Here is a 20469-nt window from a genome sequence, read left to right as displayed (position 1 = left end):
TGTGCCTCTGCAAGTTTTTGAAATTGCAAATGTGTACGTACATGACAAGTGTATAGGACTTCTTTGGCAAATCTTCATATTAATGATGTTTTCTGAACAGAAATACCCAAATACTCTAGGGTGCATTCTTGTTCCTTCAGTCAGATAGCTTTCTTGAGCCTGTTAGCAGTATACACATCTGGTGTCTCCATCTCTTTGTGAATTTTTTAGATCTCTTGATATGTGAGGTGCATGTTCTATGGTTGCTAGTGAATATTGGTAGTGTATTCTCTGGTCACTCTTTTTTTGATGGCCTTTCTTTTTTCTTTTTCTTTGCTGGAGCCATACTGTGTGGTACCTGGAGGAAAAAAAGAACATGAGGCATTATTGTCAGATTTGTTTTAAAATGTTTGTTCCTTTGGAAGGGAAATTTATTCATTCTCATCAATACCACACAATATCCAGCTGTGGTGCAAGTACCTTTAAAAAAACTAAAATTCAAAATATGTACCCAAGTTAAGCTCTTTACTGCAAGTAACCAAATGAAGGGTGACACGTAGCCAAACTCCTCTAGATCAGAGGGTAGAAAAAACCCTAAACTGGATATGGTCACGTAATTCAAAGGACATAGGGTAACGCTTCCTTGGAAGATGAACAAACAATATTCTAAGCAAGTGATCACAAGGTATGTGTGTTTCTGAGGAAAGTCAAAGTTCTTTTCCAATCCAAGAGTGTTTCCAAGTAAAAGTCAATACTGTGATGCTTAAAATGAGGAACTACAAAGCCTCCAGGACAGGGATTCATGGCTTTATCTACTGTACTAAGCTCTCTACCTCTTGCATTAAGTAAGCCCTTAATAAATTGAATTGGTGTTAGACCAAGCATTTTGTGATTCACTCTGTAAACTGTTCCTATGATAATACATGTAGGAGATAATTTTAAAAGTTTCTCCTGATTCTGTCAAACCATTTGTGAGTTTAAGTTTTATAAATTAAAAGCACATTGGCTACAAATCAGTCTTAAGAAATAACCCAGAAAAATAGATGTTGCAGCCCTTACATGGTAGGTTTTAGCCTTAGAGAAACAGAAAAAAGTACCTCTTTTGCAATATACTATTAGTTTTCAGTTAGTCATAGTTGAGACTTCTTTAAAGTATTTAAACTAAAAACTTGGTTTCTGTATACTCTGATGGTTAAGGGTATTAATACTACAAATACCTATAAAATTGTATTGTAGTTTACTTTCACTTACTCTATATTACAGAGTAGTCTTGATCTACTACTAATGGAGTAGTGTTGAGTAATAACAGCAGCCCACCTTTATTGAGCACTTTTACTCTCTACTGGGCATTGTGATATGCACAAGTTATTTAATTTAACCCTGACAAGAATCTTATGAGATAGGTGCATTTATTGGCCTTGTTTTACAGACACTAATCTGTTCTCCACCTCTGTAATTTTGTCATTTTAAGAATGTTACATAAATGGGAATTTTAAAAAAAGTTTAAGACCTTTTGGGATAGGGTTTTCATCACTCAGCATAATTCCCTTGAGATTTATCCAAGTTGCATGAATCATTAGTTTGATACTATGTATTGCTTAATATAATCCCACAGTGTGGATGTACCAGTTTGTTTACCCTTCACTCATTGAAGGACATATGAATTGTTTCCAATTTTTGGCTATTATGAGTAAAGTTGCTGTGGACATTCATGTACATGTTTTTGTGTCAACATAATTTTTCATTTCATAAATGTAATTCTGTATAAATATATCAGTTTATCTTTTCTATTGATGGGCATTTAGTTTTTATCTTATTTTTAGCCCTTGCAAATAACACAGCAATGAATGGCGTTGTATATGTCTCCTTGCCTGCATTTATGAGAGCTTCTATGGGATGTAGATCTAAAAGTGGAATTGCTGGGTCTTACAGAATGTGCATGTTTAACTTTACTAGATACTACAGAATTGCTCTCCAAACTGGTCATACCAGTTTATATTTTCACCAGTAGTGTATGAGAGTTCTTGTTTTTTTCATATTTTTGACTTGTTATTGTCAGACTTTATAATTTTTCCTAATCTGATGGATATGAAATGGTATTTGCTGATTTAAATTTGCCTTTCCTCAATTACAATGAGGGTAAACATCTTCTTATGTCTATTACTTCTTCTTACCTTTGGGTTCATTTTTCTCTGTCATTTCTTACTGATTTTTTAAAAGAGGTTGTTTATATATTTAAAAAATTTATTTATTATGGAAATTTTTCTAACCTATTCAAAAGTAGAAAGAATAGTACAATGAATGTCCATGTATTCACCACTCAACATTGCCAGCATTGTTCCTCTACATCTTTCCCCCCACCCCAACCCCCACCCAATGATTTTATAGCCAATCCAACATCATTTCATCTGGAAGTTTTAAAACATAATCACAGTACCATTCTCATACCACCCCTTAAAAGAAAAACAGCATTTTTTAAATATCACACAATATTTAGTATGCACATTTTTTGACTGTCCTATGAATGTGTTCACCCCCTCTCTCTTTTATCTCCTTTAAAAAAAACCCAGTTGATCATTTTGAATTGAGATCCAGAAAGCTTCCATAAGTTAAAATGGTTAATCAGTTTTAATTGGGACACTTTTAATTGGGAATGAGCATTTATTTTGCCTTTTCTATGAACTGTATCTCAGGATCTCTAAATACTTGGAGAAGGGGATATTTCTCTTTGTAGAAGTATTGCAGCTAAAGTAAAACAAGGGGGAATGCTAGAATGTCACTATTTTGCAACCCCTAATGAATTAATGGATCAAGGCAGTGATCATTAATTGTTGCCAACATTACAGAGGAGAGACAGCCAAAAATTATGTGCTTCCTGATGGAGGATGGTTTCTTAGAACTCTCTAAAGGTAACTGAGAAGATGTTTGTTTTGTTTTAGAATCATTATGAATCATGGATCTATACATTTTTATTATGTTTCAATTTACTGCCTCATTATTCTCATTGATACTCATATTTACGACTGTTTTTGTTCAGTAGGAAAAAAATGTTATTCAGGTTAACTTCTGAGTCTTCTTGACATGACTACCATACCAAAAAGCAAGAAAACTAAAAGTTCTTGGCTCACTTTCTGCAGGGGAGGCAACAGTAGGTTTACAGTTGTAATATAAGTAATACAGTAATTAATAAATAATAATGCAAGAATAAACTCTGTATTGCGTAACTCACAACTGTAAATCTACTTTTGCCAAGCCCTGTATTTCCTGGCTCAGATCTGAAAGCATCTATTTCTCCAGAGAGCTCTTGTTCCTTTTAGCAAGAAATCATATTTGGAGACTACAGTTAGGGTACTGAGGGTGTCCATTGCTACTGAGTTGGCCATTGTCTCTAAGACTTTTTAGTGGACCTCACTAGGAAATAGGTACTTGAATATTTTTAAAGATAAAATATATCATGAGTTTATACTAATATTTCATACTCTAATTCAAGACAACAGGGTTTTAACCTTATACATTTACAACTTTCACATCTGTTAGTTCTTAAGGACATCTACCTAATTCCTATGTTCTATCTCACCTTACGCCACAGTAGTCTCAGAATAATAATGCCAACACTTAAACCAACAGTGTAATTACTGAAAGCAGTTTGAGGTTTTTTGTTGGTTGATTAGTTGGTTGGTTTTGCTTTTATTCCTTAGAGTATTTCCCCACCACAAATGTTACTTTATTGTATTTTAAAGGTACTTGCAGTGGAACTCAAATAACAGTTAGGTTTATTTATTCCAGTTAATTTTTATTCTTACAGATTTTGTTCCAACATTTCATTTTGTTTCATAAATATGTAAAATATTCATATGGTTCTAAAACTATAAAACAACTCATGGTCAAAGAAGTCTAGTTCCTATTCATTGTGTTTTGTGTCCCCCCATTCTGTTTCTTTCCTCCTCTTATAGTTAACCACTTCTTAAAATTTAATGTTTTGAGATATTAATGTTTTGTTCAAAGATTGATAAGTATACCAGTGAAAGGAAAGTAGAGGCTAGAAACACATCCATCCATATATGTGGAAATTTGATATATGACCAAAGAGGCACTACAAATCAGTGGGGAAAGGATTGAAATATTTGATAAATAGTTCTGGGACAGTAAGTATCGATATGGGAAAACGTAAAAATAAGGAATAAAGATTAAAAGCAAAGTGATAACATTTTTAGGGAAAAAATGTGAGGATAACTTGAACTAAAGATAAAGATTTTTTTGTTTAAATATGTTTTTATTTATTTCAGAGAGAGGAAGGGAGAGGGAGAGATAGAAACATCAGTGGTGAGAGTCATTGATTAGCTTCCTCCTGCATGCCTCCTATTGTGGATCCAGCCCAAAACCTGGGCACTTGCCCTGACTGGAATTGAACCGTGACCTCCTGGTTCATAGGCCAGTGCTCAACCACTGAGCCACGCTGGCCAGGCAAGATAAAGATTTTTTAAGGCAAAGAGCAGAAACCATAAAGGAAAGATTGGTGCATTGCATGCACTATATTAAAACTTTAAATTTCTGTACCACAAAAGAATTAACCCCACAGACTAGGAGAAGATATAAATGCACTTCTTTTAGGCAAGTTGGAGTAAAGGGAAAACAGCAAGGGCTTCTGAATCCAACAGACTTGGGTTCAAATTCTATCTATGTGACCTGGTGCAAATATCAGTTTCAGTGTATGCAAAATGAAGGTACAAGTACTATGCCTTTCAGTGCTCTGTGAGGATTAGAGAAAATGTATATAAAGCATACATTTAGAGATAGTAGGAATTGCATCCATGTTTTAAGCATTGTTGTTGTAATTTACAGTACTGTCAAGCAACAACTGAATTAGGGTTTTATTAAACTACTTAAAACTAACTGGAAATGTTTAGGGCTACAAACAGATCAAAGAGCCTGGCCCACATGGCTCAGCAGTTGAGCATCGACCTGTGATCCAGGAGATTACAGTTCGAGTCCCGGTCAGGGCACATGCTTGGGTTGTGGGTTTGATCCTTGGCAGGAGGCAGCCAATCAGCGACTCTCTCATCATTGATATTTCTGTCTCTCTCTCCCCCTCTCCCTTCCCCTCTCTGAAATCAATAAAAATATGTATGTAAAATAAATAAATAAATAGTCAAACAGATCAAAGAAGCAACAAAGTTCTGCTTAAAACTTAAAACTTTGAAATAAATGATTGACCCTCATGGAAACATTTTTTGCAGGGTAAAGTGTTTTAAACAGGTATTTTTTATTGTAAGGTTGGTGATCATTCACATAACTAAAGCAAAAAAGGTGGAATTAGTGTAAGGATTATTAATGCCTGTAAACTGGAATTGGAATTCTTTTACTTTTTTCCTCCTAGTTTCTGTTATTTCACAGCTTTGCTGGTCATGGACCATATTGTAAATGGTATCTTTTCACCTCTTTGCTCTCATCATTAACAGTCTCCTGTCTCTTTTTTGAAAAGTTTTAAAAATTACATGCTTTTTAAGTCAAAGTGACACATATGTCATTAGGCTTAGTTGAAAAAAATTGTGTTTTTTTCTTTTTTCTAAAAAGGGCAATCTTTCCCATTCTAAGAGGCAACTAACTGCAAATCCTTTGTTTCTTTTATTATTTATCTTCATATTTCTAAATAGTAGGCTTATGGAACTATCTTTTTAAACTTTTAAAAAATATATTATCTTTTGACTTCTGTCTATTAAAGTTTACTTCGCTCCTCAGCACACTTTTTCCATGTCCCATATTTTGGCTATAGTTACATTATTAAATCATTATCAAATGTATACAATATTATCATTCTGTAAATACTAACAGCTGAAACATCATCATTCTGCAAATATTAACAGTTTAACAATGATTACATGTCCTTTCTTGTTTAGGTTTTTATTTTCAAAGGAGACCACTTTCTTATCTTTATATCTGCCTCCTCTTTGATTAAGTCACCACAAATTCTCCCACAGAAGCGTATAACTCTCTTAATATGTTCAAACAGTCAGATAATCTGTCAGTTTTATTTCTCCCGTGGACATTTTTTCCCCCTGGAACCACTCATTTTGCTGCTGTATTCTGGACTGGTTGCTTTTAGGCTAACTGCTTGGTAATCACCATCATCTTGGGAATTTCTTTGCTTCTCTCATGTGTTTATTTCCCCATTTCCTGGATTCCATGTCTTCTTCCTTTGGGATTTACTCCATTCTAATGGAGCACGCTTTCTGGTGGCCTTCTAAGAAAGGGTGAGTGGAAGGTAAATTTTTTTGAGGCTGTGCATGTCTGAAATTATCTTTATTCTAGCCTTATACTTTATTGATAGTTTAGCTGGGTGGAAAGTTTTAGGTTGAAAACCTTTATTCTTTGTAATTTTGAAAATTGGTTGTGCTGCTGTGTTCTAACTTTTGGTGTTGCTATTGAGAAATCTGCTGTTCTTTATTTTTTGCTTTTATAGTTTTAAATTTTAATTTTTTGATGTCTTAGTGTTTCTTTTATATAGATAATATCCTGTTTCCGTTCTTATTTCATGGATGCAATACTATCTCTGTGAGGATTTTTTTTCTTCCCCTTACATTGTCTTTGTTTCCTGAGTTTCTTTATCTTTTTTTTTCTTCATGTTTGTTTTGCTGTCTTTTCTCAAGTATTTGGATTACTTAACTGTCTATATTTGAGTAAGGTCATTTATCTAATTGGCCAGTTTTTCCAAAAAATAATTCAGTCTCATTCCTGGGTGGCTGACTGTTTCTGTTTTTATAGCTGAGTTGAGGAATGGGAATGGGGTAGTAGGATGGCAGTGGTGGAAGAGTTCATGGTTCAACCTGTAGACTTTCATTAATTTTCTTTGGTATGGAGCCTATACCTCCTTCAGCATGCTTTGTACTCCAGAGTTCACTGGCTCTCTGGATTAACTTTTACAGATTAAGCCTTCAGTCTTCTACCATTTGTGAGGAAAACTAGCTGTCTAGGTACACTGGATGAAGGAAAGGTCTAATTGTCATATAAAGATATTTATCCAGTCTTCTGTTTTCAGAAGTTGTCCTACCGTCTCCTTTAGAGAGTAACTGTTAATTTCAGCTCCCTGTAAGTCTTTAGATGTAGAGGAGTTTTCCTGCTTCTGTGTCCTCTCCTCGCCATATTATATTTCAGTATTCTCTTGTCTGCTAATCCATGTGGAATTTTCCTGTGTGTGTGTTTGTGTTTTTGTCTTTGGTTAATCGTTACCCGAGGATATTTTTTCCATTGATTTTTAGAAACAGTGGAAGGGAGGGAGAAAGCGGGGGGGGGGGGGGGGAGGGGGAGAAAAACATCGATGTGAGAGCAACACGTCGGGTTGCCTCCCACACAGGCTGGGATCAAACCTGCAACCCAGGTGCATGCGCTTGACCAAGAATCGAACTGGCGACCCTTCGGTGTGTGGGCCTACGCCCTAACCACTGAGGAACATGGGCCAGGGCTCCATGTGTTTTATAGGTCTGAAGTTTGATTGATAATTTTTACCTTCTCATGTCCATCATCTCAGGATAAATGACAATTGGGAGAAAAAATTGCCTTGCTTTTGGATTTCAAGACAAATATGTGTTCATTCTGGCTTATTTAATCAGAAACTGTCTATATGGTAACATTTCTTTTAGAGGAAATCTGGCCCAGATGTTTAAACCTTGAAGCATTTCATAGGTCACTGATCACCTATGGCTTGGCTGTTTGAGGGTCAATTACTTATCCCTGTGGAACGGAATATCGCATGGTATCAAACATGACATAAGAGGGTCCAGAAAGGTAGACACAGTGATTAACATCTGTAAATACAGAGATAGTTTTATGTAAAGAGTTCTAAACTAACAGAATTAAGGTAGGGAAATTATCTGTATTTTGTTTTGTTTTTACAAAGCCTTGAATGTAAAGCATTGGCTTTGCTGACATTCAGTGTCTTAAGAGAGTGCTTATGCTACATACACTGTTGCATCCTAGCTATGTAAATCATCAGAGACAAGAGCATGAGTGAAATAAACTTTGGGTGCTGAGTATGATGGAGACCGCAGTATAGAGCTAGGATGTTCTGGAGTTAAAAACCCCCATAAGCCATTTATAAAGTAAATTTTGTAGCCTATAATGTTGGGGCTTAGGAGAGCAGTAACATTACTTTCTCCTTTTACTTTGGAACAAATGGAGAAACAGGCATAGACACATAAAATTTTAGCTTTATTACTAATGAAAATGGTGTTGGAATGCAAGACATAGTTATATGGCCTTAACAGACAACCTAATTAATGTTTAATCCTTGATTTAGACAAACTTACCTCACCACTAGCTGGTCGCTGACAGAGCAGGTCTCATACAGGACAGCATTAGCCCCGTAGTAGAGGGTCGACTAGAATGCACCTTCTCCAAGGAAAGGAAGAACCGTGAGAGGTTATGTACTTGAAGTTTGAGCTGGTGAGGTTCTCTTCCCAGTTCACTGGTCAGTTTAAGTCGCTCCTTCCTGGCTGAAGAGGGCGTGAAAGGGAGGGTGGGGAGAAGCTGAAAGTCTTCTTCCTGCCCTTTTCCCTCCTGGAGATTTGAATGGAAATACTAATTCATAATAATACGGCATCATGGGCAGTAACTGGTCAGTCATTATATGCCACATTGAATTGCTTGACACTCATTTGCCATGGCTGGTAAACACCTTTTAATCTGAAAACTTCTTGACGTTTTTTAGCTCTGGAAAATTTTCTTATATTTTTTCTTCTCCTGGATTCTGTCTATTTTTATTCCATTAGATAGCTATGCCTGTTAGATACTTGCATATGAATACAGGGCGGGGCAAAAGTAGGTTTACAGTTGTGAGTACCCAAAAGTTTATTTTTGTATTATTTATTTTTTATTTTTTCATGCAAACAACTGTAAACTTACTTTTGCCCCACCCAGTACATCCAAATAAAAGGCAATCTAAGGGACTTTGAAAGGTTCTTTTAACTAGAGGTAATATTTCTTTACCAGCTAATTTTAGACCAACTCTGTTCTAATATTCTCTAAGTCTGATGTATTCAAACAGCAGGTTATTACTTACTTCCTTACCTACATAGGAGCAGTTGCTCCCCCTGCCAGAAAGCGGCCAAATTTCCCTGAACAGTGGTGACCACCCTATGAATCTTTCTGATCTACTTTCCTTCCCACTTCCTTTTTCCTTTTCATAGTGATCATATACACTCTCTAGTTCCCTCTCTAGTTCCCTCACTTTTCTTTTTTAATTGTTTATTGCTCAATTAACTTCACCACAGGACGTCTTCTACACATACACACAGATACATGCCCTTATTGTCCTTACCCTTGTTCATACATGAATTCTATTGATAACTACATCAAGAAATTTTCAACCTTTTACCTGCCTCCTTCCTCTCTCTTTTTTTTTTGGGGGGGGGCAGGGAATAGGGATTGTTTTACTTGTTTTGTTGGGTTGACTGGCTTGTGAAACTAACTCAGTATTTGTAAGATTTCTTTTTTAACAGGAAAAAGCTTTCTGGGTTTCAAAAAGTGAGGTATTCAAAAACAGAGAATATGTTCTGCTTGTAGTTTAAAAGAATCGCTTATATTATATTTAAGAAATGTGATTTTTAATTCTCACCTGAGGATATGTTTTTAAAAAAATTGACTTTAGAGGAGAGGAGGGGAAAGAGAGACAGAGAGAGAGAGAGAGAGAGAGAGAGAGAGAGAGAGAGAGAGCGCCTCCCATATGTGCCCCGACCAGAGTTCAAACCCACAACCTTTTGGTGTACAGATGACACTCCAACCAACTGAACCACACTTTTTAAAGAATTTGTTTTGTTTTTGTTTTTGTTTTGTTGTTTGTTTTTTTGTCTTGTAGAGGAGATGATACAATATGTGGTAAAGAAGAGGTACAGATGAAACCGTATAGGTGTTTGGAAGCAACAGAATACCCGAGTCTGTAATCAAATTCTTGTATAGTTTTTGAATGACATTAGAAATGGTAGCATCAGAAAACTTACAGTGCTAGTGCAAGTCTTTGCCCTGGTTCTGATTTAACATATTGTAAGACCTGTCAATTCTCACTATTTATTTTTCTAACTATTTCCCAGCTTTTCTTGTCCCTTCCCCTGCCTCAGAAGCTAGGGCACTGCCTTTTGTAAGAATAGAATAAGAACATAGAACCAGAGATGACAGGTGGAGGAACAAGAGGTGAGTAAGATTGGTAGGTGTGTAAAAGATGGCCATGCAAAATTTGCATATATAGCTGTGACCTTGAACTTTCGAAAACTTGTGTTTAACTTAGAAATTCAGTATACTGGCTTAACTCTACTCAACATTTTTAAAAACCCATCTTCCTCTAAAATGTCTTCTAATCATGATCAGATTTCCTGATTTTTATTATTTGTTAGTCTGTGCACTAATGGCAAATCATTGACTGTCTCTGTGAATTTCCAAATACAACATCACTTTATAGATAGAAGAGTAATTTTTAGTGATCTGCATAGTTTAGGGGTCCACATCATCTGTCATTGACTTTGATGCAGGTTGAATTGTTTTAAAAGCATACTTGTGAATTATTATTAATCATATAATAAAAACATAACAAGATAAGGAAGAAAATTTTATTTTCAGGAGTATTTTATAATAATCTGTGTCATTATTTCATGAATAGCCATAACTTCTCTGATTTATTAACTTTGTTTTGTACTATGTGATAGAAGTTAAGTACAATAAAATTTTTACAGATTTTAGAATGTACAGCTCATTCGGAGGTAAAATATTACCAGCCAGTTAAGAGTGGTTGTGATAATTTAGTGTGTATAAAGTACTTTGAACACTGCCAGGCCCATATTAAGTGCTATATAAGGTTATAAGTGTTAGCTAACATTTATTTTTATTTTGTTGTTTTTATATAGTGCACCCTTTTTATTAAACAATTAACCACAGTTCAGATATGATCTGTTATTTTTGCCTTCAAATATTTTTATGTCCATCAGTACTATCTGTTGGGGGCTGATTTTACTAAAATTATATAAATATACACATCTGTTCCTGTCCTGTGTTATAAACTAACTTTAAGAATGCCGTGCTGAATCTGAGAATGCCAGGCCATTCCACACAGTATGAATATGGGATATTCATTTATACAGTGATACATAGATTGTCTTTGAATAGACAGCCTGTTGGTGATTGGTATCTCCTTCATTGCCTAGTGCTAAATCTTGACATGTGATTTCAACACATGCTTTGTGACACTTTAGTTTTTTTTCTTTCTTTGTATTTTAAAAATTAATGCATATACATGCTTAAAATCCTTTAGTTTTAAATCTTAAAATGCTTTACACTTAAAATAAAGAGGACAGTGTGAAAGGAACAAAGAGAAATTCTCTCCACTATCCTTGAACTTCTACTTAAAATTCCACTCCTAGAAGTGGAAAACTTATTGCCAGTATCCTTTTAAAATGGTCTGTGCAGCCATGGCCAGTGTGGCTCAGTTGGTTGGAGCATCATCCCATACACCGAAAAGTTGCATGTTCGATTCCCAGTCAGGGTACGTACCTAGATTGCTGGTTCAGTCCCCCATTGGGGCACATACAGAAGGCAACCAATTGATGTTCTCTCTCACATCAGTGTTTCTCTCCCTTCTCTCTAAAATAAGCATATCCTTGGGCAAGGATTAAAAATAATAATGATAAAATATTCTGTGCATTTATAAGATTATACACAGACATACACACTCCCACACTCCTCACTCTTAAAAACATAGCTTAGTACACTATATACAGTATTCTGTACCTTAGCTTTTTTTTCAATATTTTTATTGATTTTTAGAGAGAGAGGAAGGAAAAATGAGAGAAAAGGGAAACATCGATGTGAGAGCAGAACACTAGTCAGGTGCTTCCTGCATGCACAACCTGGGCATGTGCCCTGACTGGGAATCGAACCAGCAACCTCTTGGTTCATGGGATGATGCTCAACCAACTGAGCCACACCGACCAGGGCTGTACCTTAACTCTTTTTACTTAATGTTTGTGAAGATTGGTTTCATTTCATATAAGAACACATACATAATTGTCATTCATTCTCAGGGCTTCAATTTATGTATAAGCTATCATTCATTTCTCTAGCCCATTACTTGTTTTATATTTTTTAGTTCTTACAGTGTTACATCTAAAACTCTTTTTCTATGTCTTTATCTCTGTGTAAGTTTATCGGGTAAATTTCTACAGATAGAAACTAAATAATAGGAGTTTATAATTTCCTTATCATAGTGTTTGAGAAGGCCTCCCCCCCCCCCCATAAATTTCAAAGTAGTTTATCATCAAGTTTTAGATTTTAGTCTGTCGCATGAGTAAAACATACTATTGTTAATTGTATTTGCACTTATTTAGTCAGGTTTATGATTTCTGAGCTTGTACCTGCCCATACAACATTTTCTCCTTGCATTTTCTTCTAATATTTTTATGTGTTTTATTTTCCACTATAAAATTTTGATGAATATATCATTTATTGGTATGTGGAATGCAGTAGGAATCAAACTTAATTTTTTTTTTAAGATAACTACTCTATCATTTGTCATGACAGCATCTCCTCCCCCCTTTTTTATTTTATTTTTTTTTTAATATATTTTCATTGATTTCAGAGAGAGGAAGGGAGAGGCAGAGATAAATAGAAACATCAATGATAAGAGAGTCATCAATTGGCTGCCTCCTGCATGCCCCCTGCTGGGAACTGAGCCCACAACCTGGTCATGTACCCTGACCTGGAATCAAACCTCCATCTCCTGATTCATAGGGCAACACTCAACTGCTGAGCCACACTGGCTGGGCTCTCACCTCCTTTTTAAATAATCAGTTTTATCCTTAATGATTTTAAATGCTGTTTCCATTATATTTTGTATTTGAGTTTATTTCTGGATTCTTAATTTTGTTTCATAGCTTCTCATTATGCTGCCAAATTGTCATGTTGATAAATATGCATCATTTTTAATAATTGCTACTCTATATTTTAGCATAAATTTGTGAGCCTTTGTTTTTAAAAGAAATTTTTGTTATTGCTTTTATTAAACTTTATATATGAATTTTAAAACTTTTTTTCCCCATTTTTCCTTTTGTCTCTGAAGCTAATTTTTAGATGTCTGCTCATGAGCTCCTCTTTGGTCAATGCCATATAGTTTAAGAATATTCTGTGGTCAAATGTAAACACTGTATGTATCTATGTTTTCTCCTCAGTTTGAAAACTTTTCCTTTTCTTTCCTAGCCTTTAATCTAGACAACGAGCAACCAGATTATGATATGGATTCAGAGGATGAGACCTTATTAAATAGACTTAACAGAAAGATGGAAATTAAGCCTTTGCAATTTGAAATTATGATTGACAGACTTGAAAAAGCCAGTTCTAATCAGGTATTGTACATTGTAAAAATGTCTTTTGTCTTACAATTAACCCAATTAGTAGCTTTGTTTTACATTTTCTTTAGACTTAAGTATATTGCATATTACTGTCTTTTGAATTTCTTTTCCTGACATCCTAGAATTTCTATTTACAGTATTTCTTAAACTGAATACTTAAGCATAATTTCTTTCAATGAGCACTGTTCTGACTTTTTTATTGTTTGGATATAAAATAATACTAGCTACAATATTATAATATCATCTTGATTCTTTTCATAGGGCTGTCTTTTTGGTGCTTCAGTAACTAAATTTGCTTGGTTGGGTCTCTAAGGCATACATCTCATACCAAATCTTGCTTAGTTGCTCAGATTTATATTAAGGTACTATTATCATTTTAAATGTATTTTAGTTTTACTTCTTTAAACAGTACTAAATTTTAAGAGAACAAAAAATTATTCACAAAGTAATAAAGAATTTTCCTTAGTGAGACAATTTTTATTTGGTATAAAGAATTTAAAATGGCATGTCTTTCTTGACAGCAATTAGGCAGCATATACCAGGTATAAAATGTTTATACCTTTTGATTTAGTAATCCTACCTCTAGGAATTATTCTCAAGAATAATAGTTAGTGGCCTAGCCGGTTTTGCTCAGTGGTTAAGAGTGTTGGCCTGAGGACTGAAGGGTCTCCAGTTCAATTCCTGCCAAGGGCACGTACATCTGTTGCAGGCTCGATCCCTGGCCCTGGTCAGGAAGCCTATAGGAGGCAACCAATCGATGTGTCTCTCTCACATCAATGTTTCTCTCTCTTCCACTCTCTCTGAAAGGCAATGGAAAAAATATCCTCAGGTGAGGATTAAAAAATATAGTAATAATTAGTGAAAATGTCAAAGATTTTTAAACAGTGATGTTCAGAATAATTTATAGGTTGTCTTTATGGTGGAATATCATACAGCCATTCAAAGTCATGAGTTTGAATGATACCTAATGCCACAGGAAGTTGTTCGTTTTATATTAGATTTCAAAAACAGCATTCAGAGTTATTTAAGTGGAAAACTCTTACTTTTATTTAAAGCCTTTACATTTATACCTGTGCATAGAATAAAAAAACAAGAAAGTCCAATAAAATGCCAACAATGGTTATATTTAAGTGATGAAATTATTGGTAATTTTTATGTTTTTTATTCTATTTTTCTGTTTTCCAATTTTACTATGATTGTGTGTTGATATTGTAATTAGATTTTAAAAATAAACTTTTAAAATAATTGATATGTCTGTGTGATGTATTAATAACTAATTGTTATTAATGTAAAAGTTACAGATATAAACTTTTTAAAATAGACTGTTAAAACTTTTCATTAGTTTATTCATGCCGACATTAATTTTCTCACCTCCTAACTTAAGTCCTTTGAATTCCTGAAGCATTATCAGCTATTCAGAACATTTCTAAAAATTTTTGCATTGTAAAGTGACTTGGCTGCATACTTAGCATTTCTACCAATCCACCCCCCATTTTTAATGAAAAGTAAAATTTAGTGTACCATCCAAAGAAGTATATTGAAAGCTGAATTTTGTAAAAATTCAACTTAATTGACTTTTTGAGAAAATGCCTTATTTTTTTTAATTGGAAATTTGTTTTAATTATCAAATTGATATTCATTTTGATAATTGTGAGTAGTTAATGCTCACAATTTTTCTAGGATTTTGATCACTGGCATCAGATATAGTTTCAGTTTTTCTTTATATACAAATTTTCCTAGCAATCTTAGGCTCAATCAGTCTTTCGGTATTCTACTGTTTTCCATGATTGCTCAGAAATTGCTCAAGGTGGCCGAAATTATATCATCAGAAGCCTTGACCTCTCTGTTCTTTAATATGCTTTCCTTCATTTGGTCAGTAATATTTATTTAGTGCTCAGGTGAGCAGGAGAGGTGACAGAAGTTCTCACCTTGTGGAGCTCATTTTCTAAGTAAGGACAGGATACAACAGAAAGCATGTAAACAATACAAATGAACTATACACATGTAATCAGCATTATCATATTTTAATTCTTTTTGCTCAGTGACAAGGTTCTAGGCCCTAAAGTAACTGGCTAGGCTTAGAGCATGACACCATGCATCTGCTTTCAGTGGTGCGGATGAAGGTGGAGGTTTTGTCATAGGATTAAAGATACCAAAAGGCTGTTCTCATTCCAAGTCTCTTATCTGTGGATTCATGGATTTCTTTATTTTTCCATACGGGGGGCTGGCTAGCATAGTATTAGATTCAAGGGTAAGGAATCAGGTTTGTGGTTAAACCAATTCTTATTAGGTTAGCAGAGAAAGGCATAAAAGACAGACTTGGGCAAACCTATTGCCCCCATCATTCTGTGGAGATTACTGTATGAAGTCATTATTGAAAACTCCTGTAGCTAAACTCTGTGATTGTTTTCAGTCCCTTTCCTTTGTTTAATTTGAGCTCTCCTTATTTCTTGACTGTCATCATCTTTAGTCTTTAGAATATAAATCATTCCTTCTGTTTTTTCTTATTATTTTCCACGACTATTCCTTCTAATTTTCATTTGTCAGTTTCTTTTTATTCAACTCCTGCAAACATTAGGATTTCTTGAAATTCTGTTTTTGGTATTCTTAGCCTATGTATTTTGGGGTGAAATCACCTCAACAAGCATTTTTGTGGGTGTAACAATGCATATACTTTTAGCCTGACCTCTTTCAAGCTCCAGGATTTTCTTTTTTCTCTGTTCATGCTGCCTGTTGGTATCTCCACCTAGATGTTCCACAGACCTCTCAACTTTAAACTTTCCAAAACTTCACTTACTCTCAACTCCAGATGACCTTGTGCTATATTCCTTCTCTCTCCGGTGACTCACAGAACGCAGAATCATGTATTTTTTTATTCCTTTCCTTTAGTCCCTAAGTTTCTAACTCAGACTCTTCCTTGTGTATCTGCATATTCCTTGAATATTCATCTTCAATTGTCTCTTCTCTCATTTCTTTTCTCTGCCCAAAAATGTGCCAAGGGTCCATGCATTTGACCCTGTCTTTCTTAATAAAGTACAACCTTTTGTCTTTCTTTTGTCTATCACCATTAAATTTTCAGAAGATTAGCCACCACAATCCATTTCAGTTTATAGAAATTGCATAAGGTCCACCAATGCACGGCCTTCTACTGGTCATCAGGAGCCTCTTTCCAGCCCTTATTGTATTGGATGCTGTTGACCTCCACATTTCCTGATTCCTGTTCCATCTCCTCTTTCATTGCTCCTCTGTATCTTATTTGTTGCTATTTTCTTCAGTATCTGCCATCTGAATTTATTCTTGTATCTCAGGCTACTCCTACAGGTCCTCTTAGGTAGTGTTCTTGTGACAGTTTCCTGTATTTTACTGCACTAACACTTAGTTCCAGAGTTCTTACATTGTTCTCTTATTGTTTAATTCGTATTTGTGTTACTTTACCTTTTTTTGCCATAGTGTAAGTTTCTTTAGGTTGTGGATTTATCTTAAAAGTTTTTTACTTATCTTCCTCACAACCTGTAATACAATGAGGGGCTGATAGTAATTGATGATTAACTACTTATTGCTTAATTGACTATTTTAGATATTTATAAAACTAACATTTACATGTAACATTAATTTGTATGTTTAAAATATATTTATTGAAGTTGCTAGATCATACATTTTGTATATAAACAAACTAAATGATCCTTGTCTTCATGGAGCTAATAACAGTCTAGAAGAAAAGACCATATAGTAGAATAATTTTTATTTTATTTATTTTTTGTTAGTCCTCACCCGAGAATATTTTTTCCATTGATTTTTCTTGGGGGGGGTGGGGGACATCGATGTGAGAGAGACACAGCCATATCGATTGATTGCCCCGCACACGCTCCCTGACCAGGGCAGGGATCGGGCCTGCAACTGAGGTACATGCCTTGGACTGGAAATCTAACCCACAACCCTTCAGACTGCAGGCTGGTGCTCTAACCACTGAGGCAAACGGGCCGGCGTGATAGTGGAATAATTTTTAATCTCCCCATCCCCAACCCTCCAAAATAAGTAAATCAAACAGCTCAGAGCTGTTTTGGGAATATTAAATTTACCCCAGATTTTTTGCCAGTTAAATTCTGTTTTCTGCTACTTTCTAGTATACAAAGTGCTAAATGGCAGAATTTTTCTGAAGTTCAAAAGTAGTAGAATTCTGATTTGGGGGGTTTTAATCATGCGACATAATTTGGGACTACTTTATCTGCAAATAGTTCTTGCTCACTCAAACTGATGCTGTCATCATGATAATGGTGATACAGTGATACTAATTGCCTTAGAATAGCTACAGATAATTTTTACAGAATGATTAAAGCCAAGATTATTCAGTAAAATAAAAATGTGCTGTATAACAACATAAAAACAGCAGTCAACTAAGAAAATACAGTTAACACTAGAAAGAAATGTCAGGATGTTTAGCTATAAATTGTGTGTTGAATTCTTATCACCTGAGATTCAAAGAGGGTACTTAACAACCAGGCAGAAGGATATTTCTAGAGGAGCAAGAAGCACCAGAGAAGGAAATTTGAGGCAGTGTTTTAATCCCCTAATGCCTCCTGCAACAGGAAAGTAAGCAGTGTTATTTTGATAGTATTGTTATATAAGAAACTCACTACTGCTCTGCTGGTTGACGGAAAGAATCCGATCCTTCTCCTCACTCTCAGATTAGATTAAGTTTTTTTATTTAATGAGTAGTGAATGTTGTAAAATTTTATCAGAAGCAGGATGACCAAACAGCTCAAGCACATGCAGCATAGTCATAGCATTGTTTCCCGTGGGCCCCGGAGCACATGAGAGCCGCTAGAGGTGCTGTGGTGCTCTCAGCATGAGGTGGGATTTTACTAGATCCACAAAGCTTGATTCTTACTCTGCCACTGTCCTTGTAGACTTTGTGGGCATACATCACCTTTCCAGAGAACTTCAGCTAACTGTAGGAAAGTGTCCATTTAAAGTTGATGTTTGGCAATATTTACTCTCTTGGTTTGGTCTCATGTTCTAGGATCTGGCCCTCCACTTCAAAGACCAAATTTCTCAGTCTCTCAGATGCAATTAAGCTGACTCCACTGAGACACTGAATAAACCAAAGAATGACCACTTAAATTTTTAATGCACTAAATATAATTATTATGTGGACTAGAATACTTGAGTTTACATCATCAATGTATTCTCTTCCTGTGGTCAAACTATTGTGGCAGCCAAATTATATTAAAAAACAATTAATGAGCCCTAGTAATCACCATCATAGGACTGGAAGTCCCATGAAGTTATACTAGTATAAGTCAGATCATACCAGAAATTTATTTGGTAGGTCATGCCTGTTTTTGATGACTTCATAAAACAGAACAGTTCATATGTTGATCTTATAATTTGAGTGAGAAAATTTTTCTCTTCATTTCCAAGTTTTAGGGATACATTTCTTAGGCGCTATGTCAGCCTGTTTTGAAATTAATCTCTAAAATGATAAAAGTAAAAAAAAAAAATTGAGATAACATCATTTCAATGAGGCTTTCTAGCCCTAAAACTCCTCCATGATCTTTTTCTAAAGTTCACTGTAAATGGATATGTGTAACCCCAAATCCGTTCTGCTAAAGTTGATTGGCCTATCTGATTTTCATAAGAAAGCAAGGAAACAGATGTAACCAAGCATATTTTTACAAACATTATTTTAAGATATGTCCACATTGTACTGGCTGCATTGATAAAGGAGTAGATCTCTGAGACACCGATGTCAGAGCTCTTAGAGGAACCATCCTAGGACACTGTCATCATAAAGTCATTAGCAGCATGAGTGTTGAGAACAATGATTCTCTAGTATATAACCAGCTTGGATAGAGAAATTGCATAGTGTTCAAACTTCTAGAAACTTGCTGTGTCCTTTTACAATTTCAAAACAGGCATTATATATTTAGTTGCACTATGTTAGAGCATATAGGGTGTAGCAAAAGTAGGTTTACAGTTGTGAGTACTCAAAACAGTTTGTTCTTGTGTTATTACTTACTAATTATGTTATTTTCCATATGAACAATTGTAACCTACTTTGCCCCACCCTGTGCTTATCTTTTACTTTGGAGAGTGAGAAAAAGAAACATATTTTCTAATTTCTGTTGGTAAATAAATACACAGAAAGAAGTTAGGAGACTATTGAAAACTAGTAGATCCTCAAATGTGTAGAATCATAGAATATTAGTTGTCTTCTAGTTCAAGTCTTACCTAAGTCATAAATATATTGTAGTCTTCCCAACTATCATTCATCCAGGCTTCTTAGTATTTTAAGGGATGGTACCTGCTACCTCTCTGCACAAAATATAAATTTTCATGTAAATCTTATTAATAAATTCTTTGTTCGATTGACTTGAATTGTGTTTTTTGCCATCATGATATCTGATCATAATTTTTAAACAGACCACGTTTTTTACCATAGGCATAGTTTAACTTCTTTGATTTGTCTTTTTCAAACATTGTAGTTGATATGTTTTTGTTTTGTTTTGTTTTTTATTTAGCTTGTAACACTTCAAGAAGCAAAACTGCTGCTAAACGAAGATGATTACCTTATTAAAGCGGTATATGACTACTGGGTGAGAAAACGTAAAAACTGCAGGGGGCCGTCCCTTATTCCTCAGATAAAGCAAGAGAAAAGAGATGGCTCTACTAACAATGACCCTTATGTTGCCTTTCGGAGGAGAACAGAGAAAATGCAAACTCGAAAGGTAATGTGCAAATTAGATTTAATTGAATATACCTTAATAGTATTTAAGACAAGTATTTTTTCTGCTAATGACTTAAATAATTTTTAATACTTTGAAAATAAAGGGGCGTTAATGATATTGTTGAGCTTTATGTTAGAAATCCCGCTCTTCAGTAGCTTCTATTGACCAGTTGTGTAAATTTTTATCTAATTCTATGCCCCTTGTAAGTCTAATGATCACACCATTTAGGACTTGCAGTTGAAGTGGTATGAGAAATTATATGCCTTTATGTACCTTGGAAGTTTTGATTCCTTCAGCAAACTGTACAGTCTGTACATACGCTTTCTTTGGGAAGCTTAAGAACTTACAGTTCCTTTGAAACCGTATTCTAACCCTTG

At 34.9% G+C, this 20469-nt stretch overlaps 1 protein-coding gene across 2 annotated transcripts in view; it reads left to right on the top strand.

The window, feature by feature from the left end:
- Positions 1-20469, top strand: part of EPC2 (enhancer of polycomb 2) — a 98350-nt gene that overhangs the window by 49143 nt on the left and 28738 nt on the right. For both annotated transcript variants that reach the window (XM_016205556.2, XM_016205549.2), the window contains exons 3-4: positions 13213-13358; positions 19886-20092. In XM_016205556.2, coding sequence (XP_016061042.1) covers positions 13213-13358; positions 19886-20092 — 353 coding nt within the window. The remainder of the gene's footprint in view (positions 1-13212; positions 13359-19885; positions 20093-20469) is intronic.

This window comes from Miniopterus natalensis, chromosome 8 (assembly GCF_054644295.1).
Source record: "Miniopterus natalensis isolate mMinNat1 chromosome 8, mMinNat1.hap1, whole genome shotgun sequence".
NCBI classification, from domain to species: domain Eukaryota; kingdom Metazoa; phylum Chordata; class Mammalia; order Chiroptera; family Miniopteridae; genus Miniopterus; species Miniopterus natalensis.
This window is presented reverse-complemented; position numbering and strand designations above follow the sequence as displayed.